Consider the following 27,723-nt stretch of genomic DNA (forward strand, 5'->3'; position numbering starts at 1 on the left):
GATAGTGAAGCACAGAGGTGAGGATGTTTTAAAGTTTAGCTGTTGTACTACTACTGTACATGAAAAGGTTAAAACAATAAAACTGGAATGCCAAAAAGATTGCATTTACATTAGATTATTAGAGTCCAACAGCACTTTAACTTGGATCCAGAATAAGATGCTCACAAGGAGCTTTGATTGAGAGGATTAAGAAGTTATTGGAACTCAAGTCATTCTAATTTTCTTGGTTTTTTTGCGATTTCTTGAATCCTTATTAAACTCAATCCAGGTCATAATAATTCCAATAGTCGGCTTCACTTTTCTTATCGATTTGATCCAAAAAGCTTCCTCATGTCTCACTGATGGACAGATCATGGGATGATTCAAGATGATGATGATTGTGAAACTTTGAGTAAAGATCTAAAGATGGTGTAAGTGTCTGATGAGTGACGTCACAGACCCCTCCTTTAGAGGTGGATGTTTGACTTTTAAATAAACATCTTCTGATTAAAATCTGTTCCATTCTGAACTGAACCACTGTAGTGTTTTCTCCAAACATCGTTTTTTTTTTTTTCCACCCTTAAACCTCACAAAGGCAGGAAAGGGTGGGCAGTTATTTTGACTTGAGGGCCTCCGCCAGTCTCATTTTGATGTTTATCAGAGACCTTAAGGCTGTTAAAGCAAATATGTTCACAAAAGCAGCTTATCTGGAGGAAAGGGTGTGATTTTTACTGTAGAATGTGGCAATAAAACTGCTAATAAGGTTTGAGTGACTCGGCTCGGAAATAATAGTTCCACTCACCATCCTTTGTAGATGTTGTACGAGATTTATTAATCCATCCACAGCTTGTGTGACCAACATAGATTGTCTAACTCTCCTGTTGTCTTTGACCTTTTACCAGCACCAAAAAATATTGTTTCCCTGTCTGAAAAAAAATCCCAAAATTCAGCAAAACCTTCAGAAAGAAAATTCCAATAATTCCTTAAAAGTTTCATTTTAAAGAAATCCCTCAAATTTGGCAAGAAAATTCTTGTAAATATTTTCAAAAAAATGACTAAAAATCCTCAAATTATCTGAAGTGATTACATGTGTGTGTGTGTGTGTGTGTGTATATATATATATATATATATATATATATACAAACTTCTAACATTTTCTTTAAGAACACACAAAAATCAACCAAAATCCAGCAAAATTCGCTGGATTTTGGTTGATTTTTTTTGTGAATGTTCTTGAACGTTTTTTTGAACGTTTCTTTTTTTCCAGCAAAAAAAAATTCCCGAAAATGTGGACATAAAAATATTTTTTTTTCAACCTTTAAGACGGGTCAATTTGACCTGCAGGACGACACAAGGGTTAAAAAGCAATTTTGCTTTGACGCCACTAGATGTCAACCTTGTGTAACCCCAACCTTGAAAGTGAAAGTTGTCAGGTTTTTCCCTAAATTAAATCTTTTTGCACAATTTCCCCACCTCCACTCTACCAGAAGTAACAGTTAATGAGTACACAGTGTAATACCCCACTCACATGCTTTTTCTTACCCCCAAAGGGACATTAGACCTCTTTACCTACACATGTGACACTGTGGTTGGTGGGCGATGCAGCACCTCTGGTAGTGAGCGTGTGCATATGTGCCAGATTGTGCAGACGATGTACGTCAGCTTGTAGCACTTTAAACCGCAGAGGCAGCACATCCCACAGGCCACGCTGCCTCGTGCCGCCCCGAACTGCTCGCCCAACCCTCCCGTCTACGACTCACCCTCCACTCTTTCCACAAATCAGTTTTCACTTGTGCTTTTGCCGACTTAATCGCTAATTCGATGCACTTTGTGGTGCGACTGCAGCTGCTTTCTTCCACCTTCCGATGCTTCTTAAGGGTTATGATGGAAAGCTTTATCAGATTTTCTGTTCACAGCCACGGAATCATAACTTCACAGCCTTTTAAACAAAGGCGCTGCTTATTGAGTATAAATGTAATGTCCCTGCAGACTGTGGGCTTCGCGTCATAAATCTTGTATTTTCAAATATATTAAATTAACTTCCTCTTTTTTTTTTCTTTTTTTTTGAGGTGGTTGCAGTTTCAGACTTGATGCATTTTGATTAGAGTCAAATTTCATAAGAAATGTTTTTTGGAAATTCTCGTTCAGGTTTTTCGTCTCTCAGATTGCATCTGGTTTCAGTCTGAACTGAAAAGTGTCACTTCCTGAAATCAAGGTGGGAGAGAGTTGTGATCTCGTGATGAGCAACATTTTCCCCTCCCTGTCTGCTGTAACGTGCTGTAACACCTGGGCCTCCTCTGTATGTGGTTACATGAGTAATCCAGACCAGAAAGTTGACAACTGATTAGATTTTTTTGATTTGAAACTCATAAATACTTTACCACGAAGCTGCAAATCTTAGTCTGTTAAGGAGAACCTCAGCAGTCATCAGGAGTACCAAGTCTTGTGGTCTGACTGCATTCATATTCTGTTATTATATTTTATATTTATTAAAGTGCAGATTAGGAAGAGCTGTCTGAATACTGTAAATAAATATTGAACAGTAGGAACATTCTAGCAACAAAATGTGCACTCAACCTTGTTCAAAGCACCACTGGGCCTACGTAGCCTCTCAAAGCTGCTAGGATGTTTATTAGTTTGTCATGTGTTCAGCCAATTGTCACTCTTGTTGAAGGCTTTTGTGTTTACAAAATTAGACCGCAAGTTACACACGTGGACAAAATTGTTGGTACCCCTCAGTTAAAGAAGGAAAAACCCACAATTCTCACTGAAATCACTTGAAACTCACAAAAGTAACAATAAATAAAAAATTTTTGAAAATTAAATAATCAAAATCAGCCATCACTTTTGAATTGTTGATTAACATAATTATTTTAAAAAACAAACTAATGAAATAGGGCTGGACAAAAATGATGGTACCCATAACTTAATATTTTGTTGCACAACCTTTTGAGGCAATCACTGCAATTAAACGATTTCTGTATTTGTCAATGAGCGTTCTGCAGCTGTCAACAGGTATTTTGGCCCACTCCTCATGAGCAAACAGCTCCAGTTGTCTCAGGTTTGATGGGTGTCTTCTCCAAATGGCATGTTTCAGCTCCTTCCACATATGTTCAATGGGATTCAGATCTGGGCTCATAGAAGGCCACTTTAGAATAGTCCAACGCTTTTCTCTCAGCCATTCTTGGGTGTTTTTGGCTGTGTGTTTTGGATCGTTGTCCTGTTGGAAGACCCATGACCTGCGACTGAGACCAAGCTTTCTGACACTAGGCAGCACATTTCTCTCCAGAATGCCTTGATAGTCTTCAGATTTCATCGTACCTTGCACACTTTCAAGACACCCTGTGCCAGATGCAGCAAAGCAGCCCCAAAACATTACTGAGCCTCCTCCATGTTTCACCGTAGGGACAGTGTTCTTTTCTTCGTATGCTTGGTTTTTGAGTCTATGAACATAGAGTTGATGTGCCTTACCAAAAAGCTCCGGTTTGGTCTCATCTGTCCAAAGGACATTCTCCCAGAAGCTTTGTGGCTTGTCAACATGCATTTTTGCAAATTCCAGTCTGGCTTTTTTATGAGTTTTTTTTCAGCAGTGGTGTCCTCCTTGGTCGTCTCCCATGAAATCCACTTTGGCTCAAACAACGACGAATGGTGCGATCTGACACTGATGTACCTTGGCCTTGGAGTTCACCTTTAATTTCTTTGGAGGTTGCTCTGGGCTCTTTGGATACAATTCCAACGATCCGTCTCTTCAATTTGTCATCAATTTTCCTCTTGCGGCCACGTCCAGGGAGGTTGGCTACTGTCCCGTGGGTCTTGAACTTCTGAATAATATGAGCCACTGTTGTCACAGGAACTTCAAGCTGTTTAGAGATGGTCTTATAGCCTTTACCTTTAAGATGTTTGTCTATAATTATTTTTCGGATGTCCTGGGACAATTCTCTCCTTCGCTTTCTGTTGTCCATGTTCAGTGTGGTACACACCTTTTCACCAAACAGCAGGGTGACTACTTGTCTCCCTTTAAATAGGCAGACTGACTGATTATGAGTTTGGAAACACCTGTGATGTCAATTAAATGACACACCTGAGTTAATCATGTCACTCTGGTCAAATAGTTTTCAATCTTTTATAGAGGTACCATCATTTTTGTCCAGGCCTGTTTCATTAGTTTGTTTTTTTAAATAATTATGTTAATCAACAATTCAAAAGTGATGGCTGATTTTGATTATTTAATTTTCAATAAATTTTTATTTATTGTTACTTTTGTGAGTTTCAAGTGATTTCATTGAGAATTGTGGGTTTTTCCTTCTTTAACTGAGGGGTACCAACAATTTTGTCCACGTGTGTATAATGGAAGGAAGAGCATTCAGCCTGATATATTAGCATGTTAGCCTCAGCTATTTTAGCCAGCTTCCTGTCGTTTAGAGGCCATTCTTCCTGAAATGTGGTGACAATCATGTCAAGACTGAAGTGAATTCATTAGCACCTTCAACTTGCGCAAAAGTGTACCAGCCGTGTTTGCCAGTGATGAAATGCAAAAATAAATCAAGTTCAGTCACACTGCTTTTACATGCTGCATCTTTAGGTTTGGCAAAATCAACAGAATTGAATTTTCTCAAAGGGATGCTTTTTAGTGATTATTTGATGAACTTCATCCTTTTGCTTATAAGCTTGCTAATCATGCTAGTTTTTAAAAACTAGTTCACTAGAAGAGTCCAGTAGACTCGACTACTGTGACGGCCTTCTGACTTCACTCCCCCAAAAGAGCAATAAACAGCCGCAGCTCGAGTGTTGACCAGAACAGAGATCGGATCACATTTGTCCAGTTCTAAAGTCTTTACACTGACTCCCGGTCAGCCATAGGATAAATTTTAAAGTTCTGCTACTGGCCTGTAAGTCACTGACTCAGTTCAGATAATCGAGCCCAGAGTTAAAATCAAACACGGTGAAGCAGCATTTAGCTGTTATTGCTGCACACAAATGGAACACGCTACTACGGTAACTGAGGTCAGCACCAGATGTTCCTATTTTCAAATCCAGGTTATAAACTTTCTGTTTGTCATGTGCTCATAGGTGACCTTTTGAATCACACAAACATTTTACTCTTTTCCCTGTACTGTTTGTTCTGTTAATAATTTTAATGCTAATTATTCTTTTGCATTCTGTTGCACTATTATATTTTGCTGCATTCATATTTTCTAGTTCTTTTTTGTCGTTTTTATTGTATTCATATGGGCTACACAGTGACTTGGTGGTTAGCATTTACGCCTTGCAGCTAGAAGATCCCTGGTTCCCCTCCCGGCCTTTCCTGGATCTTTCTGTGTGGGATTTCCATGTTCTCCTTGTGCATGTGTGGATTTTCTCCGGGTACTCCGACTTCCTCCCACTGTCCAAAAACATGATGAGGTTAATTTCATAGCTCTAAATTTTCGATAGGTATGAATGCGAGTGTGACTGTCTGTCTTTATATGTAGCCCTGTGATAGATTGGTGACCTGTTTAGGGTATCCCCTGCCTTCACCCCAAGTCAGCCGGGATAGACTCCAGCCTCCTATGACTCTATCGACAGTGTATAGATAATGGATGGATGGATGTATTTATAATCGGGTTTTATTTTGTTTTAAATTATGTTTTAATTCTTGATTTTTTTTTTTGTGAAAAGCACATTGAGCTACTCCTGTGTATGAAATGTGCTATGCAGATAAATATCTTGTCTTGCCGAGAAAGCTTTAACTAGCTATGCAACTTATTAAATTCCTCAATCAGCTTTATATAGAAGATGCACTTTTTTCATCGAGTGCCATCATCAGGCTTTAAATCTTGGTGTATCCTCTTAGCCTCAGCTGCAGTTTGTGGTTACTGTGTTAGCATGCTAGCACACTAACTTAAGATGTGTACTCATTTAGAGTTCAGAACACCTCTGTGACTAAAGACAGCCACACAGAGCTGCTAGCATATCTGCAGACTCTTACTGTTTATTTAGACTCTTAATGTTTTATTTATTAATTTGCTAACAGTGTTCCACTTACCATCACTCTACTTTTAGGGTTTTCCTGTTAGCTTTGCTAATTTAGCCTGTAAGTTACACGTGAAGACTAAGGTTCCATAAAGTACAGCTAGATCTTTACATCTTTTTATGTTGCCTGTTGTAACTTTTTCATTTATACACATTTCTGCAGCAACTGCCATTTTTACCGAAAAACTTTTTTTTTTTTTTTTTTTTTTTTTTTTTTTATAAGCAGCCTCTAAACCTGCTGATGAGTTGACGTTGATTCAGGCCGATGTCTTCCACTGTAAAACTATTTCAGATGCTGTTTTTACTCTTTGATGTGACATGTGGTTTAATTCTGCTTCCTGTTCGGTAGACAGTCTTGCTGCTCTCAAATGCACATCAGATACTGTACTTGAGAAGAGAATCCTTTTAATCTGCACCAACAGAGCATAAACAACACAGATGCAAACAGATACAGAGTAATATAGACAATCACATTTCATAGTGAGATTTCCACCGGATGCGTGTGTGTGCACAGCAGTTTTCACCTGTAGGAAACTAAATTATTCAGTCGTATCTCATTTTGCACGTCGACGGCGGGATTCCAACAGCGGTTTCCAAATGAGAAATTTCACTTCTGTGCTGCAGCGGTTTGATTTACAGGAAAACAAAAACACATAATCGAGTCAACACTAACAGACATACAGGCAACAGTAAAACACAGTGATGAAAAAATTTTGTTGAACTTATTTTATCATTTTAAAGTCAATAGAACCCAATCAATCAAGACAAAATGGCAAAGACTAGTTACTCATCTACTCGTACAACAGTTACAATGTCTTTAAAAAAACTCTAAAATCATTGCTCTAATGGTCTAAATTGAGGTTAGCAGGATGATTTTGCAGCACAGACGAAAGACTACGGATCGTTTTCATAGATGTGGCGATGCTGCTGGAGACTCGGATCTGTTGTGCTCTGAGATTTTCCTGTTCAGTGGAAAACAAGGTGAGATCAGTTACTGTTACTGATTCATGCACTCAATCATGTTTATTGTTACCGTTTCTAGCATTCTAATCAGTTTTTTTATGTTACAGTTTTGTTTGCCAGAGATTTTATCCTTGGAGCAGGAGGACTGACCCAGTTACTCCATGTAAACATCAAAAGCTCTCACCTTTACACACTCGCTTTGGTGTGATACAGATGGATATCACTATGATGACAAGCGCCATGATCCCAACAATGCGGTACACGAATGGCCAGAAAATGTCCACAGATGCTGTGCTAGCTGCAAAATAAAAGGAAATTTAGAAGGAAGCCTCTTTTGGGCACTTGTCTTATAAACTGTACGCCATACAAGGCATTTGAACCAGGAATAACACAATGAGAGAGTGAACTAAAGGATCAGTGTGTGTAGGATTTAGCACTTGAACATCCTTTGCGAGCAGGGATTAGGTTTATATTTCGGTAAGACGTGTTGTGTAGCCTGCAAGACTGGCACCTGATGTTCACAGGTAAATCAATGGTTTGTGATGCTTAAGGTTCACCATCTGTACTATTTCAAGTAAAAACATGGACCACCTTCTCACAGTTTAGAGACATACGCCATAAGTCGGCCACGTTTGTTGCTGATCTCAGGAACACCGGATGAATCAAAAATAATGACCTCTGTCTACTTTCGCAATATAATAAAGCTCGGTGTTGGAAAGTGCAGTTTTGTAGGAGCAATTCACTCAAATCTAAAGGTATCTACCCACATCCATCCATCCAACATTCATCCATCTAATTTCTTCTGCTTATCCTAAGTCGGAATGTGGTGGCTACGAGCTCAGAAGAGCATTCTAGACGACCGTCTTCCCAGCAACATTTTTCAGATCTTGAGATGTTCCCAGGCCATATGAGATATCCAGCAAGGTCTTCCCCCAAAGTCTCCTCCCAGTTGGATGTGTTCCAAAGGAAAATGCCCAGAAGGTACTCTAATCAGATTCCTGAACCACCTTAGTTGGCTACTAGTTGACGGGTAGTTGCTAACTCTGGGTTGGGAATGAGTTGCTGTGCCAAGTCAAGAAATTTCAGTATCTCATGATGTTGTTCTCAAGTGACTGGACGTACTAATCGCCTGTGTTGACACCCTCACTGTTAGATTTTAAGGTCATTCTGTTGTTGAGCTCAACCTCCATGTATCTGCAGCTGACACTTCATCAAGCAGATCTACAGAGTACAGACCGGTACAGATGTGGCGTTAACCTTGACTCGCATCAGACGGTGAAAGATCCACCTTCTTTGTCGATATCAACGGCTCATTCTAAGCTAATGAAAACACAATGACTCATACACGCTAATGGAAACCAAGTCATAAATACCAAGTTTCATCTCTGCTCATAGATCTCATGGGTCCTTTGATTTCGCATACCTGAATCTTGAGTTGTCGGCGCAACTGTGGAGAGCTCGACACCACCTGAAAAACATTTAAATTGTTTCATTTTTGCAAAAATAGTTATAAGTCTGGACATTTGGGAAACAATGAAAGCTTCTCCAGTAGGTGAAATTAGTTGCAGTAACAGAATAACTCACTATGGACTCTCATGATGATAGTATGACTCAAACCATAGTATTTATCACTGTGAGAGTGATACTGATAAACACCCAAGTACATTCTGAGAGTATTTCAGAAGATCAAAGATTATATCCCTTCAATTTTCTTAAACATCTTCCACTCTGTTCAAATGTGACTGCTGCTGCTGACATCAACGGGAAAATATGTTTCCTCAACTTAAAACCAGGAGACTGTTGTTAAACTGTTGCAGAATGTAAGTGTGTCCAACTAAGGCCTTGTGAACTGTGTTGTGATGAACTTTAATTTCTGATGCATTCTGCAGCTTCAGAGTAGCATTTAGTAGCTGTTTGATATATATTGTGAACACAGGCTACAGAAGTGAGTATCAATTTACTGAATAATCCCACTCAACAGTACTAGTGGTCTCATCATTACCTCTACAAGAACACAGCACTCTGAAGCTTTAACAACACACAGTGAAAATGAGTGGAATTTCATCTTGGAGGTGTTTTATAATTCAAAATGTGCACTGATTTAGTTCATGTATCGTTTATTAGCTGTTTCATGGGTCAGTATTAAATCACACTCACCATAGACGATAACACTGATGACATGACTCGTCTCTCTTCCACTGCGACACTGATACTGACCCGAGTCACTTCTGAGAATATTTTGAAAGATCAAAAATGATATCCCTTCAAGCTTCTCTAACGTACTCCAGTCTGTTTTAATGTGAGTGATATTTGTGACCTCAATGGGGATAGATGTATTCTCAAATTTATACCAGGAGACTGTTTTTAAACTGTTGCAGAAAATAACTGTGCAGTTAATCCTGAGTTCTTGTCCAGCTGAAGCCTTGTGAACTGTGTTGCGGCGAACTTTAACTGTTGTGGAGCATTCTTCATCTCCAGAGTCTGCACCTGCACAGGACAAATGACAGCAAACACATGGAGAATTTTAATTTCTTTACATTTATAATCTTCACCTGCCAAAAACATAAAGATTTGAAATATTACCTAATTAGCCTAACAATCGGTTTGATAAAACAAAAAGCTGAATAAGTTTTTCATGCTGCACCTGCGTCCACCAAACCGGATATTCAGGTCACAATGTTGTGTGTTTTATCTTTGTGGTTTAAACACTTTGCTGCTCTGGGTTCTGTGCTGCCTGAAGCAAAAAAAATTTCCACTTTAAGCACATTTCTGTTTCTGTTACTGAATGTTAGTCGTGTGTTTGATGGAATTTAAATTAAATACATGAAATAGTGTTCCCATAGAGGCTAAATACACACACACACACACACGCACACACACACACACACACACACACACACACACACACACACACACATATATATATATATATATATATATAATACAGGGACTCCATGCAAACTTCTGTGTTACAGGATTGAATCATTGCATTGATGTTCTTTGATACAGTATGTAGCCTCGTTTCTACGCGGTAATTTCTGCCCAGTTCAATGGTTTGTTCAAAAAGCATAATATTGCTAATATCTGGCTGTTCATATTAAATGAAAATTCTCCAGAGGTGCAAACTATGAACTACAAATCTGAAATCTAGCTTGTTGAACCCTCCGTGGGTCTTTCTTTTTAACATTCAGTTTAGTTTTAGCTCTTGACTCTTTGGGTGTGTCCAATAAAATAAGCGTACTGTCCGTCTGCTCTAGATTCATGTGTGAGGTATAATAAGTAGATTTAAAAATCTTTCAGTCTGTAAAAACCTGTAACATTACATTTATCTAATTCATATTTCCAGAGAAACAAAAACTGACCGTAGAACAGACCTGCTCAGTGTGAGAATGAGCGATTTAGACGGAGTACTTACCATCCAGAGTGAAGACAAGAACTGCTAAGATCAACCCAAGGAAGGTCCGGCAGTAGTAAGGCTTCATAGTGGACACCTGAGGAACCAGCTAAGTATATCCGTAAGACACCTGTGTGTGTGTTTTTTTGGTGTGTGTGTATGTGTCTGTGCTCTACATGTCACAGTATATGTGTGGTTCACATCACTTCCTGTTTTTGAGCACAGTGGTCTTTGGGGGTTGTGCTGCGAAAAGCCATGACACTTTATGATGTGAATGCACTCAATCAGCCCATCATAGCACCAAAAAAAGGACATTCAAGAGATGCACACATTTTTCTTCAACCTTAGCTGATCTAGAACATTTTTGCTTTCGTGATTTGAAAATGAAAAACAGTACGACAGCGAGGCAGCAGTGATGGCATCTTATATTCTTATTTTAAAACAAATGTATATTACGTCATTCAATTGCACAAAATGATTAAATTACATTCTCGATTTTTCAAAGAATCACAATCAGTAATTATGAAAGCTCAGTAATCTTTCATAGTGGCAGAATGCAGGATGAAACCATTACAGTCACCACATGTGATGCTGCTGAAGAGTAAATTCAAGTCATGGATGTACAACATCACAGTTTTAACCTATGAGTTCATAAAGCAAAACATTCAACATCGCAAAACAGAAGAATCCATAAAAATACATTTAGTTTGGTAAGAGAGGGTGTCTCATTACCAGTGTGACGACTGTAGCTTGATTTCAGTTCCTTTCCCATCTGTGTCTAAGAGGAAAAGGCAAAAATATGAAAGCGTTTATCCATTTCTCACTGCTTTCCCAAAGATGTAAATCTCTCAAAACTGCTCACAATTAAACAATTACATTATCTATAGTAAGGAAATTTCCTAGAAAAACTGGGGAGCCTTTATATTGCAGCAAACATCACTCAAATATGAGGAAAAAGCAGATTTGTTGGGTCTCTCGTGGTCATTTGTGGTAGCAGGATTTTTATATGTGGGATAAATTTAAGTTCCTGCTAATGAAGACACATTTCATCTTGCCTGATTTACATGTGTTTAATGGTTTAGTAGCAATGCTGGAGCGCTAATGCACAGAGAAGTGAGAGATGTGAGGCTTTACAGCACAGACAGTGTTTGTGAGTCGAGACAGATCATTGTTGTTTTTGTGTTTTCATTGCATTTATCAATGACACAAAATGGGAAAATATCAGCATACTTCTCCTGTAACTTGTAAAATGCTTTTTGGCAGCTTTTATATTGAAGCTGATCTGATTGATGCAGCTCCAATTGAGCAGCTAACATCCTCATAAAATATCATTAAGCTAGTACTTTTGTTGCTACAAGCTACCGATGTGGCTAGCTGTTTTGTAGCTGCTGCTTGCTACATGCTAACTGTAGCCTCTTTATTTTGCTGTATTTGAATGTATTCGCATGAGAAGCCACTGACGAGGGTGAACTGATTCTAGCATGTAAGCAAATCAACAACATATTCAAGCTAGTCTGCCTCTGTTGTGTCTGGGTCGTTATTTTTGGTCATTTCCTGCTTACTCCATATTTACACGTGTTGAAACCCCTACACACCTGTGTCATGTCTACTGCAGTGTTTTGTGCTTGATTAGACTTGCTGTGGATGCACAGTGGGCGTCTGAATTTTGCCACTTGTCTCGTACCTCTTGTGGGATAGCTCAAACATTTATAACCGCGTGCACTTCTTTTAGCAGTTGTGACACGCTACTTAACATTAAGGGAAGTTCACAGCTTGACCTGGCTCAGAACAGGCCTTAAGGAGATGACAGTCCAGCGGCTGTAAAAGCAGTGACTCTGTTACCCTTTCTGACAGACATCTATGCACTTTCCTGTTGTTTCTGGACATTTTGTGAACGGATATGCTTGAGAAAATGAAACCCCAATAACCAAAAGTGGCATTGTTCTCAGGTTTTATCATTTAGGTGATTTTGCTTTGAGGCTGGGCTAAACTTCTTCCTGGAAGCACCAAAAACCCTGCGTGTGAACTATGTGTTTATTAGTCTGTGCTGTTTACAGTGTTGCATGCAGTATGCAGTGTTGTGTGAGTGCATGTATTCTTACAAATCTTAATCAGCTGTGCATGTACATACATTACAGGAACAATCGTTGAGGTCTCAGGTGGACTTCGTTGGATGGTTGGTCATGATAAACGGGCAGTTCTTTAAAAAATGCAGATGAAATGATGTCTTCTGTATCCACACTCCTCACAGTTTGACGATGATTGCATCTCCTTGTTTTTGTCCTCCTGAAGCAGGTGTAAGCCAGGTTTAAATCAGTCATCTTCTAGTGTAATTTAGTCCAGCTGGTCCTTATGCCACACGGATGGCTGCATATTCTGAACTTTCATCCACCAGCCTCCGTGTTCGAGGAGCTGGCCTCGGTGGCAGCTGGTGGTTGAGGGAAGCATATACGACAGAAGAGATTTCCTCCTCGGCTGTGTTTCTCTGTCTGTCTCTGTCCTCTGACTCCTGCCCACAAACTTGTGCACCGTCTCTGGCTGATGGAGGCTCGGTGGGCCTCTTTCTCCTGGTAGACCTCCGAGGCGGCGGCACAGCGGGGCTTCCTCTCGGCGAAGGCTGGAGGCCTGCATGTGGGAAGGGTTGCTGGGCCATCGGGATCGCCACGTACTGAAAGAATCCAAAAAGGTATTTAAAGATAAAATCACTGAAGGAATGAAAATGGCATGAGGTGGATATGAGCTTACAGTCTTACCTGACTGTCAGTTTGTTGCTCTGATTTCTTCTGTGAATTTCCTGCGAGATGAACATTTTTGGGGAAGTTAGTTCCTGCAGCTTTAATACGCCATGGTTTATCGTGGAGAAGACAAATGTGAACACATTTACCTTTGCACCCTCGCATTAATATGACAGTGAGAATTATCACTATGATGACAAACGTGGCAATCCCAGCAGCCGAGTACACATAGATCAGTAAGTTTTCTGGGAAGTCATCATTAGGTTTCAAGCTGTCTGCTAGAAGAGGAGAAAGTGTGACTCAATATCAGTGTAAAACAAAACAACGACACAAATGTTGTATGACTGAAATTAAAGACAGGGAAAGGAAAACATGGACAAATATACATTAATTTTTCTTACTTGTGCTATCCTTTGGTGGAACACTTGTGGTCTTATCATCACCTGTAAAAGAACACAGCAGTCTGAAGTCTTAACGCAAACAGTGAAAGTAAGTGGAATTTCATCTTGGAGACGTTTTATAATTTAAAATGTAGCATTAATATGTCAGCTGTATATTGTGAATACAGGTTTCATGGGTCAGTATTAAATCATACTCACCATAGACGATAACACTGATGATATGACTCGTCTCTCTTCCACTGCGACACTGATACTGACCCGAGTCACTTCTGAGAATATTTTGGAAGATCAAAAATGATATCCCTTCCAGCTCCTTTAACGTCTTCCACTCTGTTTTAATGTGACTGATATTTGTGACATCAAATGAGATAGATGTATTCTCAAATTTATACCAGGAAACTGTTTTTAAACTGTTGCAGAAAACAACTGTGCAGTTAATCCTGAGTTCTTGTCCAGCTAAAGCCTTGTGAACTGTGTTGCGCCGAACATTAATTTCTGGGAGACATTCTTCATCTCCAGAGTCTGCACCTGCACAGGACAAATGACAGCAAACACATGGAGAAATCACTTAATTATTGTTTGATACTAATAAACAGCTGAATTTTATTCCAGCAGAAATAGTGTACTACACAAGCATTTTTTATGAAAAAAAATGACCGGAGTTATGTTACTTAAAGGATGCCAAACTTATACGAGAGCACAGACCGCAAGCCTTCTACCATCTGTTAAAGCAACTTGCAGTTAACAATAGAAATGAGAACATAGGTCACAGTTTTCACTTCTTTTTCTTCAGAAAATCTCACGTGATTTTTTGATTCGGATGGTTCCCATGATGGAATATTCCTCTTCTGCTGAGCTTCTGCCGATTAAGAATCATTTTGTCAGCCAGGATTTTGGTTTATCCATAGACAGTAATCTATGAATGTCATCTCTCCATCACTGCTTTAACTCATGCGGGCTCCTATCATCACACTCCCACCTCCGTGCTTCACTGTCAGGACAATGCACCAAACGTACTGGACTCCAACTGAGACAAATGGCTTTATCTGACCAAAGAATGTGCTCCTACTATTCGTTACGCTTCCTTTCATGTTCTTTAGCTGAGTTTCATGTTGCAGCTTTGTGTCTAAGAGCAAGAAAGGGTTTTTTTTTCCTTGGATGTTGCCTCATTTTAGAAGGACAGCGACTGTGGCACTGATTAGTGGCATTATGACTCATTTAGATCTCCTGATGTCTGCTCCAAATGTATTTTGACTGAAGTATAGTTTGTCACCAGTCTCTCTGTATGCTTTTTCATCTTTTTGGAGACCAGCAATCACATTTGTCATTTCTTTTGGTCATTTTTTCCCATGTGGGGTCATGATGCAGACATCCCGGAAGGCTCAGCCCATAGGTTCAACACATAATGTTCTGGTATTTCATAACCATGTTCATGCAATTAGAATGATCGAAAATCACAAGTGGACTCATTTTTCTTTCACAAATCACAAATTTTCACGGCGGTGTGTCGGTGACCACAGGTGTGTTCACTTTTGTTGCTTTGAGTTTCTACTCTGGGCTCTGTACTTTCAGTATGGTCATTTTAAAGAATTCGTAAGAGGAAATACTATTCTTGTCAACTTAGAAACAATGTAGCTTCTGAGATGTGGTCAATTTTCGTGATATAACACAGAGGTGTACTCACTTCTTTTGTCTACAGCGGAAGAGCAACATATAAAAGATCAAAAGGAAAGAGAACGTGACACATGGCTGTCTGTAGTCAAAATGAAAGCACAAAAAGTTATTAAACAGCCCAAAAAGGGGCCTTGATGACATTTCTGTTTGTGATGAGTGGAAACACAATTTGCATGACATCCAGCGTTTTAAGGAACTGCGAATGAACCCCACCTAGAGTAGACTGTCTCAAGGAAATAAGATGAATCTCGGTCTAACCTTTAAATTTTTGTCTGCACATCAGTGCATAAGCATATATACAAAAACTGTTCCAATTGTCTTTAATGTTACATTGATTCTTGATCTTAGAGACAGCAGCCGAGGAAACAAAATCACTACAAGGTCCATTTTGTAGCAATTGTGATCGTACCACAGTGTTCATATGCTCAGAAAAACTAGCAAGAATACGTTTTCTGGGAGGTAATCATTAGGTTTCAAGCTGTCTGCTAGAAGAGGAGAAAGTCTGACTCAATATCAGTGTAAAACAAAACAACAACACAAATGTTGTACAACTGAAATTAAAGGTAGGGCAAGGAAAACATGTGGGCAAATATACTTTAACTTTTCTTACTTGTGCTATCCTTTGGTGGAACACTTGTGGTCTTATCATCACCTGTTAAACATCTAGGTTCCCATGTTGACTGGGTTTGCTGCTTTTCTGTGAACAACTTCTGCAAAATCTCAGTTTTTCATGAGCAAAGAAGAAAATAACCTCTTCTCAGCTTTGTGATCCTGCAGCTTCCACTTAAGGTGGTCAGTTTTAAAACAGTTTACTTACACTGCTGTTCAAAAGTTTGGAGTCACTTAGAAATGTTCTTATTTTTGAAAGAAAAGCAATTTTGTTTTAGTGAAGATAACATTAAGTGAACCAGAAACACAAAGCAGACATTGTTAATGTGGTAAATGACTATTCTAGCTGGAAACGGCTGATTTTTAATGGAATATCTACAGTGGTGAAAATGTCATACTTTTTGAAACACAAAAAAGATTTTTCATTATAATATTTGAGAATTTTAAGGGTGCCTGAAAACTTTTTTCCACTACTGTACACAGAGGTACAGAGGAACATTTCCAGCAACCATCACTCCTGTGTTCTAATGCTACATTGTGTTCGCTAATGGTGTAGAAAGGCTAACTGGTGATTAGAAAACCCTTGTGCACTTATGTGAGCACATGAATACAAGTGTGAGTTTTCATGGAAAACATTAAATTGTCTGAGTGACCCTAAACTTTAGAACAGTAGTGTATGCTAAGAAGGCTTTGACGTGATAGAAAACTGCAGGAGAGCTTCAAAATGAATTGTTTTATCAAGTCACGATTACGTGATGTCTGTTTGTTGTTGAAAAGTGAACACTGAAATGTTTCCGAAATGGTACTAATATTGGGATGAAAACTGATTTTGCTTTGAGTAAAATTCATTTAAATAGTCCAAATCACGTTGGCGCTTGATGCCAAAGGTTTAGCGCACAGGAAAACTACAGAACGTACAGTAGACAGCAAAACTAAACACAGTCCAGTCCAGTATCACTAAATGATTCCAAGCAGTAGGATTTTACAACAACTGTACAATTATAATTAAAATCTAAGGTGTTTGATTGCATGTAAATGAAAAACAAACCACTGAAAATAAAGACCCCAAAGTGCAACAAAAGTAGGTCAGCTGTTCATTCGTCGGATTCTGTGCCTTTATTTTTTTTCTCATTTTTAAAGATTATTATTATTATATATATTTCTATGTCTGCCTTTATTTGGTGAGATATTTGTCATCCTCCTGTGAATAGATGAGACCAGTCATACATAAACCTGCATTCACAGATGATTGTTTTCAGATGCTGCTTTGTTGTCCTTACTGGCACTAGAGCTGCAATGAACAACTGATTAATCACCGAGCTGTCAACTATTACATTAACCATCAACTGTCATGATAACTGATTAATCAGTGTGAGTATTTTTTTAAAGAAAAGAAGATTCAGGCTTCTTAGATTCATATTTTCTCGCAGTATGATAGTAGCCTAAATATCTTTGGGTCACGGACAAACAAGACATTCGAGGACGTTTAGGAAACACTGTTTATCACATCTTCTGACATTTTACAGACCAAACAATTCATCAAATCATGGAGAAAATAAGTTGACAATGAAAATAATCATTTATTGCAGTCCTTGTAATACTTCTTTAAAAAAAAAATCCATCCCCTGACAAACTTCTTGAGAGCAAAACTCATCTTTCCAGTCATTATTTGACGAAATGAACCTGCAATCGATCTCTGTGGTGGTTCAAGTCATGTCCATGTTGAACACGTCAAACACTATTGGATTTATTTTGGTGTCTTTTTGCCAACAGTTTAATTGTATTGTTTTCTTGACCTTCACACGAGCATTTCTGACGGTCCGTTTGTTGATGTGAGGTTGCGTAAATAGCAACTTGTGCGGTGTCATTTTTCCAGAATAGCCACTGTTCTCTTTAACTGGAACCTACATGCGTCACTTCTGTTGCACCGTGGTTTCATTTTGGGTTCTGTTTAACTATTTGTTTCACCCTCTGATGCGCAACATGTGTCAAAAGTGACCCAAATCCAATGGACCCACACTACGCATCAAAGGGTTCAGATTACATGTGCAATCGTTGATGCACGCTGGGTTTCATTTACTAAACCCTAACAGTCATTTTTGTTTGTGAAATTGTGAAAAAAAGCAATAAAATACACAAATTTCTGTCACATAATGGACCGATCCCTGCTTGCTGTCCACAAACGTCCATTTTGAGCCAGGAAATACCCTGATTTACTTGTATACCATATACGCTGATGACACTGTTTATTTTAGCTGTAAATAACGCCGTTCACATGCAGCCATTCTAACTTTACGGAATAATCGGATCAGTTTGTTTTTTAGGATTGCGATTTTCCCTATTTTGCATTTGTATAAAAATCTCTGTTTCCATCAAGCTCCCACATGCATGAAAAACTCCCTCCAGCTGGGGAAAAAGTTAACTGAAAGAAGCATCTTTTACCTTGGAAACAATTTTTTGTTTTTTTTATAGTTTTCAGTTCAGCAGGCATTTCTGGTAAAGGTGTACAAACTTTCGAAGAAAAGTTGTGCCGTTTTTATGATGTGCTCGAGGCAGAATCACAAGCAGGAACAACCTTACACCGAACTGTGTCGATTACTGTGTTGGAACCGATTTAAACTCCAAAAAATTGTATGAATTGTATAAATCTAAATGCACTTTGGAGTTCTTGACCTTTCCGTAAATCAGGCATCGACCCTTAACCAGATCCTTTAGACAGTAGTCACAAACAGCTGGAAAGAAATTAAACACTCCATAAATACGGAGGCAGCAAAATGTACAAAAAATTGAACCTACTGTCAACGTTTAAGGCGAGAAGCAGCACCGCCAAGACAGACACATGCAGGACGGTCCGGCTCTGATTTGGCCTCATGGTGGGAACAATCATCTTCCAGTCGTAGCCAGACCGAGTGAGAAACGCTCCACCAAGCACATCATTATTTGGTTTCACGAAACAGAGAAACGCCGAGATCCGAGCTGCTCGACAGCATGCTGCTTCCTCTTTCTGCTCTCTGCTCAGTGTCTTCCTTAAAACAAGGGTGGCGGTGAATTTACTGGAGGTGAGCGTTCGTCGGTGGGTGGTCTTGCTTCTGCAAATCTTGCACATTCAAGTCAGTGTACCATCTCAAAACGGGGGCTTCCCACATGACCCCCCTGCAGTGCTACAATCTCACACTCTCTCTTCATTTCCGAGGGTTGTGTGTCTTTTTTTTCTTCTCAGCCTGAGCACCTTGACTCCTTCTTCATCACTTCTTGGCAGTGTCTGTGGTTCACCCTCTTTAAGCTGACTTCCTCCCTTCTCTCCCTTCCTTTAATCTCCGCCGGCTGCCTTCCTGCAAGTGCGTGCAGAGTGCTGTGGTTTCATTGGAGGGTATGCAGCGCTGCCGTGGAGATGGTGGCCTCTTGAACCTTAATGCCCACTGTGTTGATGTGTGCTTGTGGTTGGTTGCTATCAGGGAACACCATCGGCTTGTGGGCTGCTTCGCTGTCATTGAGGTTTTTACAGGAGGCCTCCATCAGTTTTCTACAGCATAAAACACCCAAAAAACAGATACATCTGAGCTGTACACCTGCTTATTTGAGCCAGTTTTTAACCTCACCCACGGGTGTCCCCTAACATCTGGAAAAACACTCAGAAAAGTGTCAAATAAACTGAATTGTCCGACCTAGAAGTGACATTTCTGAGTTTATCTGTTGTGTAAAACAATGCAATTATCAATGATGTGATTTTTTCTCTATTTATAACATAATATATACATAAACAAAGAAATATATTGTAACCGATACATATGTTCTGTTAATTGTAATTATGTATGATTTTAAAAATATATTTACATTAATCTTAATTTGACCCACATCCATCAGATAATTAGGGGATATTTGTGGGGTTTTTGTGGTGAAAAATGTTTGTTTAAAAATATGTAAGTTTTAATCTTATTTTACATTAAATGTGTAAATTTGTGGTCATTTTTAATATTTTATTGATATTTATGTGTATTTCAAAAATATTAAGTGAAATGAATTTAACAAAAAATACCTATATAATATTACACATTTTTAAAAACATCTCACTTGTCAGTTTTTGTCACTGTACTACTATTCTTCAATATAAAGCATTTTAAAATTTATTTTTTTAAATGAACCATGTAGAAAAAGTTTTATTATTAAATGTAAAATCTCACTATGTAATGCAGCTTACCAAAAATAAATAAATAAATAAAAAATACTAGATGTCTCTTTGTAATTTTTGTCCAGCTAATTGTTTTCCTACTCTATATTCTAGGTATCTTTTTAATATTATATTTAGTATGGGGAAGTAAAAAACAAATACTCATTTAAAGTAAAAACACCTTAAATGTGTGATTGTACGTGATGGACCTGAAGTACTCACCTGTTGTTGTCTACAGCTCTCAGAAGAGGATGAAAATGAAAATTGCAAGGAAAAACGGAATCGTTGTAGGCACATCTTAAGGCTATTCGAGTAATGACTACTGTACATTAAATTGTTTTCTGAAACGAGGAAAATCTTTTTTAAGGCATTTTTCTGGACAACAGCGCAGCTTCGAGGCAGTCAGTCTCATTGCAAGTCTTCCTGGTCACTACTGCGCAAACTCCCTCCCTTGACGTAATGACGTAGGAAAACGTTTCCGACGAGCCGAAAATGGCGGAGTACCTGGCATCCATTTTCGGCACAGAGAAAGACAAGTAAGTTTTATTCAGTATTTGCCGTTAATGTACTCTAAGCAATGAGTTTTATGCAAAGTACGTTAGCTGCGCTTCTTATTTAGCGTCTTCGGCGCTCAATTTGTAGCAGCACCGCGTCTAAATGCCCCAGTCAAGCTTACATTAGCAACAGGAAGCTAACGGGCAGCTAACGCATTGAATGAAACTTGTAGGCTAAACTGCAGCTACAGGGAAGTGTTTGCGCCAAAATGGTTTATCCTATAAAAGTTTAATTAATTTTCTTTGTACACACTTCAGCATTGTACATATACATTTGTGTTTGGGAAATAATCATTGTCGTGTAGCCTTGTCAGTTTGCAAGCTTGTTAGCACAGTAGCTGCTCTGCTCGGGCGGGTTTGTTTTGTTTGTTTCACTTTGTGGCCAAAACACTGATGGTACTTTAAGAAGCACAAGCGTTGCTATTTGCTTATTGCACTTGCTATAAAGTTATCATTATTTGGAGCAAGACTGTTGATGCTGTTTTTTTTTTTGTTTGTTTGTTTTTACAAGAAGTGGTCTTCCGGAAAGCGTTGCTTCAAAACAACAGTTTTTCAGATGACAAAATAGAGCCATGTAAACATCATCTCACTCATCTGAACTGGTGAACATTAAAATTGCCGCTGAAGCTGAGATTTTAAAACGAGAATAGGACATACCACAATGTGCTAGCCTGGTAATTTAACTTCCAGATAATATTTAGTTGATTATCGTACTGCTCTTGTAGATTAGTCATGAAAAAAGAAAACCTTTCAAGTCCTTTGTGTATCAACCAGCAAGAAAACGGTTGTAGCATGATATGTTTGAGTTAGTGTGCCTCCTTAGATGTGGCTATTGCACACATTACCTAAAGAATACATTTTGCAGCTCTAGTAAATGTAGATATTTTACTTGCAGGACCTAATATGTGGCTGTTTTAAAAGATATTTAGGTGTCATGTTTGTATGAAGTCAACAGGTGTTTTTAAAAGACCATCAATAAATTGCATCATTAAAAATTATTGTCCATAGTTTATCTTCAACTTATTTCTGTAAACTATAGACACTCAATTTTGCCAAAAAATCAACAAAAATAATCATGATCTTTAGTTGTCATGATACAGTTGTTGTTGCTTTTTTTTGCTTTTCGTTAAATTCATTGATATAAATAAAATACACTTTCAACGATTGTGACAAAGGCAGATCATGAGCGCATGTGATGACAGTATTCTTCCTTTTCCAGGGTCAATTGCTCCTTCTATTTTAAAATCGGCGCTTGCAGACATGGAGACCGCTGCTCGAGATTGCACAACAAACCGACCTTCAGCCAGGTCAGTATCCCAGAAGTGTGTGTGGGATTGACATTGAACCGCCGCTTGGTGGCCCGCTGTCCCTCGTGAGCTGCAGCAGTCTAAATATTTTGCCCTCTGATCCATCAAGACGCAAACCTTGAAGCCTATCAGCTGTGTGGTCTCTCGGATGTGGGCTCATTTGTTTGCCTTTGAAACTCAGAGCTAAGAAAGAACGAGAAACCTCTTCAGAAGTATTTTTTTTCTTTTCACGGGGCTCCAGATCTTTTTTAGTGTGTGGATGATGATCATTCAGCTGTATAGGTGTCACTCTAACTGGTTCAAACAGCTACTGTGTTTACCAAAGTGGCAGAAAGTAGTACTTTTATTACGTTGGTGTACAGCGGTATTTACGCTTAAAAATGTGATTTTTGTCTTGAAATGCAAAGCGCGCCTACATGCACTCATAGAAAAGACCACACGCAGAAAAATAATCACTGTTTCCTTTGGGACAAATCTGAAATGCGGATGGATGCGATTAATTTACTGGAAACACTGCGGCTAATTTGTACAAGTGGGAAATCCGGCATACCAGACCGATGTGAAGACCAGTGGAGCGTTTACTTTCGTGTGTCGAAATTGTCCTTTCTTCAAAATCCTTTGAAATTAGTTCGAAATTGTCAGGAAGTAGAAGTTGATGTCATCAGAAATAGCAAAGAACGAGACTGTTATTTAACAATCCAGTCTGACCTGGTGCTTTTTTGTGTTTTCTCCAGACCATCTTGATTCAAAACATCTACCGCAATCCCCAGAACAGTGCACAGACGGCCGACGCCTCTCGCTGTAAGTTCAACACGTGTCGGCGCCCCATTTCCTGAACGCTACTCTTGTATGAAAACAAATGTGATGCACTGCTTCAGCCCTGCTAGCCGGAGGCCTGGCCACATTATCTCCATTCATTGTTTATCAGCGACACCTGCTTCCACTATCTATTTCTTTTCGCTTGTGCTGCCGAAGGCGTCACGTGACCTTGAGCGCGGTAAACAAGCGTCTGAACGGCGGCGCCAAAGCAAACAGTCCTCACAGAGTGTTCCGATTGTGATGGAACACTCAGAAGCTGTGGGTGTGCACGGCCAAAATGTTGAGCCCAGTCGAGCAGAGCTGAAGCAGTTTTTCTCAAACAGGTAGGTGTGTCAGAGTCACAGGGCTGTTTTTTTTGTCTGTCTGTTCTGTGGGTCGTGTATTCAAACGGCACATCCAGTGAGCTTTGAAAGAATTGTATTTATTAAGTGTTTCATGTGTCTGTTGAGTCTTTTATAGTCAACACTCCTACTGTCCACCTTGGTGATGAGCTAAGAAAAATATCAGGATGCTGTGGATTATTTTAGCATTATATTGGCCGCTTCTTTGCATTCTACTTACCTCAGTTGTTATCTGTAATGTTGTTGCATTGACCTCAGTCCAATTTTAAGTCGGTATTGAAACACTACTTTTGATCATTCACTTCCATTCAGCATCTGATTGTGTTCAGAAACAACTTTTCTCCCAATAAACATCCTCTTTCAGTATGAATGAAGGAATTACAGCTGTGATTTGCAGGGTTGCATTAGAGCAGAGTTGAAGAATAAAAACAGAACAAGAAATGAAACAAAATTTGAAATTTTGATCTTTTTGTTTTCTCATCTTCTGAATATAACCTGCAGTCAGCTGAAACTCTATAACAGCACAACCTTGTGAAGCTAAGCTGAATGAAGTTGACAAAAAATGGTGATCACTCAACAAAGCAGCCAGACCTGAACTCCTTGTGATTACAGCTTTGTCTGTCACATAATTAGCCGGAACTCAGCGCAATGCACAGACAGAAAAAAAAAATCTCTAATCACGTTTTTTTTCCCTCCCCAGCTCTGTATTCGGTTGGATTTATATCACAGAAGCTTACGTTTTGTATTTCAGACCATTTCCCTCTTGAACATTTACCTTCATAACCTTCAAAACTCTGCCCAGTCTGCTGATGGTTTACACTGTAAGTTCTCCCTTCATCTGCAGGACCCTCCAGCACTGACTGCACTTAATTCATGATATCACACCTCCCCACATAAATCTGGGTCGTAGCGTAGAAACACGTCCTCCAGACGCAGCACATCATTTCCTGGAGTTACAGTAACTGGCCTCATGCTGCTTCGCATGGTTTCCTGGCCACACTACCTGAGTCGGTGTCATGCTGTAATGTGCAAAGATCAGCTTTTGTTCTTTACACTTAACAGTTTCACACTACTGAGTACACAATTTTTGCTTGTGATTAATTGAAGCAGCTTCCAACTTAGGAAATTCTCCCTCATCTAATAGTCATGAATTTGCTGAAAAGTCCATCTGAAATATGATGTCATGACTCAGCGTACACATAGCTACACAAACAACTTCCGTAAAGGAGGCCAAAACATTGGCAAATGTCATTTCACACTCCACCAATCAGGAGAAGACTAAGAGGGGTCAGCTCTAGTTTTGACTTTGCTTCTGTGAAATAAGTTGAATTACCAAGAGAAAGAGAGAGAACACTTTGTATAGCATCCAGTAACAGACAGATTGTTCACCTTTTGACATGGACAGGGTGTAACTATAATTAAAAGATGCTATGTTGCTACAGTTAAGATTTGTTTCTCCATTTGAAGACTGTTTTTATACCACCGCTGTCCTTTCAGTTTGGCCTTGACCGTCTTTTGTTGGTGTTGTGCAGGTGCTGTCAGCGATGTGGAAATGCAGGAGCACTACGATGAGTTCTTTGAGGTGAGTGACCTTTTGTGCTCGTTTCAGAGTTTTGTCCCACATATCGGACAAGGTGACGTCACGGCTGGGCAACCGGGACAACGTGCCATTGTCAAAATATTTCCCGTTACATGATATTATGATCTTGTTTGTACATTTTAGCAATACATTAGATAATATTCTGAGCAAAACATCATAAATACTTTGTTATCCAGTTGTGGAGACAGGAAGGTTGAGTAACTTTGCTGTCTCTGCTATTAAGCAGGGGCATCAAGATATCAGAATCAGAATGCTTTTATTGTCTTTAATAAGCTCGACAAACAGCTCCACTGCTCTTGGTGCACAGAAGTGAAAATATTCTGTCATCCACAAGAATGTAAACAAGAAAGAATGTAAATATATCTGTATAGTATAGACACGAAGAGATGGTCCGTTGTAAGGAACAGGAATGGAGAAGGAAGTTATATTGATGTAGGCTCAACTGTATATTACACCAGAGTGGAGATTATCAGTAGCAGTAATAAAGATAAGCTCTAATACAATATGTAATCCGGCTCACTTCAGAATATAAGAGCTAAAACTCCACACAAACGTTATCATTTACTACGTCCTGTTCAACTAGTCTGAACCTTTAGCATTGACTCATTACCTTCAATTAATACCGACTGTAAACATCCTACTAAAAGTCCGACAGGTTTAAACCAGACACTTGGCAGGCGATGTGGTGGCTTTACTCTTAACTGCCCTCACTCTGAACTGAGATAAAAGATAACATAAGAAACTACCGGACAATAAACTCTTCTTATTTCGCAGGAGGTGTTCACAGAGATGGAGGAGAAGTATGGAGAGGTGGAGGAGATGAACGTGTGTGATAACTTGGGCGACCACCTTGTCGGGAATGTCTACGTTAAGGTTGGTTCTTCAGGAAGGATGTCAGCGTGTTTGCAAGAGAACTTAGTGAGATTGTAACTGATTTAGAAAGCAGCCGTATTAAGTTTTTATTGGGATTAAAGTTGACGTTTGGGCTGTGTGCAGTTTCGTCGTGAGGAGGATGCAGAGAAAGCAGTCATGGACTTGAACAACCGCTGGTTCAACGGCCAGCCGATCCACGCAGAGCTCTCCCCCGTCACTGACTTTAGGGAAGCCTGCTGCCGCCAGTATGAAATGGGGTGAGTACCAATGATTTAAAACTGCCTGTTAATGAAAAAAAAACCCTTCAAATGTTCATTTAAACTGGTTTACATGTAATACAACATCTATAATAGATGTCTTTTAGAAGTCTTTTATCCTTGTGTGTCTTTTGGGTATCAGGTAAACTCAGAGAAAAGTATGTGATGTTGGCAGCAGGTGGTGTGATGGGAGGAAAGTTTGTCCTGCATCCGGCCGAACCAGGACAAAGCTGCCCTGTTCACTGTGCAGGTGGATTACCAAGAAAAAAATGAGACTATCAGGCCTGGAAAAGTAGTTTGCACACATTTAGCTGGGAATAAAGCATCAACCGATATAATAAGACCACAGGAGGATTGTCCTCTGTGGGGTGAACATGAGGTAAATTGGTGCTACTCCATTGGGCTTCATTGAGACAACTTGTCCTTCAGCGAGTCTCGGAAACTGTCCCAGCTGCATGGGCACTATGTCGAGCATTTTGTTACAAATGCAAAGATAAACTTTGTCCTTGCACACTGGGAGGAACCTTCCTATCCTCTGCTTTATGAGTCCCTCTGCGATTATCCACCAGGTCTGGGCTTGTTTGCTTGGACACTGATAGGACACAGTGAGCTTGGAGCGAGATAAAGATTAGGTGTTTTGCTCGATGGCTTGGCATGCTCCTCAGCGTGTGGAACTTGGAACCAACTTTTTCCAAGTGGCACAACTTCACCGAACACAAGGCCGACAGGTTTTAACCCTTTCTCATGTGGTCTTCCTGCAGGGAGTGCACCCGAGGGGGCTTCTGTAACTTCATGCACCTCAAACCCATTTCGCGGGAACTTCGAAGGGAGCTGTACGGCCGCCGCAGGAAAAGGTACGAACCGCTCGACGTCAGGTGACCGGTGTTCTCTTGAGAATCAGTCTGACTTTTTAAACGAACCTCTTGCTTATTCCCATCAGGCACCGCTCCCGTTCGCGCTCCAGGGAACGACGCTCCCGATCCAGGGATCGACGACGGGACCGCGAGAGGCGGAGGTCGAGGGACCGAGAGCGCTCTGGACGATTCTGAAGGAGGACTGACCACCAAAACCCCCTCCCTGTTAACCCCAGCAATGATGATGACGTTATTTTCTTTTTTCTTTTTTTTGGTGAATTGTTGGAAGTGTTTTTCTTTTATTCCCTTTTTTTAAGATGAGCTTGTGTCGCTTTCTCAATAAAACAGATTTGTAACTCTGCACTGGCACCAGGAGCTTCTGTGAACATCAGTTTATTCCGTGGAGTCTTCAGACGTGACTATAACCCTGATCATGATGAATGTCGAAGTGTGAGATATTTTTTATACTGATGCTGCTAAAAACAGGCGCAGGTTGGTTTTGTAATGGTCAAAAATCCAACTTTGGGCTTAACTGCTAGCCATATCTCTGAAAGACTGACAGATCTCGGAGTTAAGCTTTTCAACAGCGACATAAAACTGCATCGCTCAAAATGCATCCTAATTCAGGCACCACATTTCAGTTTTTCTAATCAGTTACTGGTGCAATATGAGCTGAAGCTTGATCAGGCAGTCCTCGTGGCCTTTCCCTCACTTCCTGTTCGGGTGTTTCACTATTTGCACTAAAGGAACGCCTTAAAACGAGAGCTGGAAGAAAAATCTGATTAAAACAAACCATGTAGCACAAATGTAGAATTGGCAAAGTTCTCTCTAAGTGTTCAGTTCAAGTTAATTTTGAGATGCAAAGTTATTTAACGGCGACTTATTCTTGATACAAAAATTCTAAATTCTCAGTTTCCAGCTGGTTAAATGTGACCAATTTCTGTTTTCTTTCAAACAACTATAAATAAATAATAGAAATGCAATAAATCCTAATGTTAGAACTCATGTGTCACAAAAGCGTCATTTTCAGTCTGAAATATTACAGCTGGGAAGTTCAACCTGCAACAATTCAGTATTTAATTACAGAGGAGTAAAACGTCATATCTTCATCTGGATTGTGGGCTCAAAAGGGAAATACTTAAAGTGCAGTACTCATAATGGACTTGGCTACACTGATTAAAGC

At 39.5% G+C, this 27,723-nt stretch overlaps 2 protein-coding genes across 4 annotated transcripts; one reads left to right on the plus strand and one right to left on the minus strand.

Annotated features, from left to right (window-relative positions):
• Window positions 1–10,756: 10,756 nt before the first annotated feature.
• LOC110970627 (B- and T-lymphocyte attenuator-like) lies at window positions 10,757–20,282 on the minus strand. Its single transcript, XM_051943562.1, has 7 exons — window positions 20,158–20,282; window positions 18,564–19,290; window positions 13,683–14,012; window positions 13,485–13,526; window positions 13,233–13,361; window positions 13,102–13,142; window positions 10,757–13,016 (listed from the first exon to the last, which is right to left on the minus strand). The coding sequence occupies exons 2-7, from the start codon at window positions 18,871–18,873 to the stop codon at window positions 12,699–12,701; spliced, it is 1,170 nt and encodes a 389-aa protein (XP_051799522.1). The 5' UTR covers window positions 18,874–19,290; window positions 20,158–20,282; the 3' UTR covers window positions 10,757–12,698.
• A 78-nt stretch (window positions 20,283–20,360) lies between these two features.
• Window positions 20,361–26,901, plus strand: LOC110970628 (splicing factor U2AF 35 kDa subunit-like). Of its 3 annotated transcripts, none has more exons than XM_022220927.2 (8): window positions 20,361–20,471; window positions 21,709–21,796; window positions 22,531–22,597; window positions 24,489–24,538; window positions 25,331–25,429; window positions 25,553–25,686; window positions 26,448–26,540; window positions 26,627–26,901. In XM_022220927.2, exons 1-8 carry the CDS (start codon window positions 20,428–20,430, stop codon window positions 26,733–26,735), a joined length of 684 nt encoding a protein of 227 aa, XP_022076619.1. In that variant the 5' UTR covers window positions 20,361–20,427; the 3' UTR covers window positions 26,736–26,901. The 3 variants fall into 3 exon arrangements, with proteins under 3 accessions (XP_022076619.1, XP_022076620.2, XP_022076623.1); XM_022220928.2 differs by lacking the exon at window positions 20,361–20,471 and adding an exon at window positions 23,708–23,777 and having other exon boundaries at window positions 21,742–21,796; XM_022220931.2 differs by lacking the exons at window positions 20,361–20,471; window positions 21,709–21,796; window positions 22,531–22,597 and adding exons at window positions 22,604–22,938; window positions 23,708–23,777.
• Window positions 26,902–27,723: the final 822 nt, after the last annotated feature.

This window comes from Acanthochromis polyacanthus, chromosome 22 (assembly GCF_021347895.1).
Source record: "Acanthochromis polyacanthus isolate Apoly-LR-REF ecotype Palm Island chromosome 22, KAUST_Apoly_ChrSc, whole genome shotgun sequence".
Lineage (NCBI taxonomy): Eukaryota > Metazoa > Chordata > Actinopteri > Pomacentridae > Acanthochromis > Acanthochromis polyacanthus.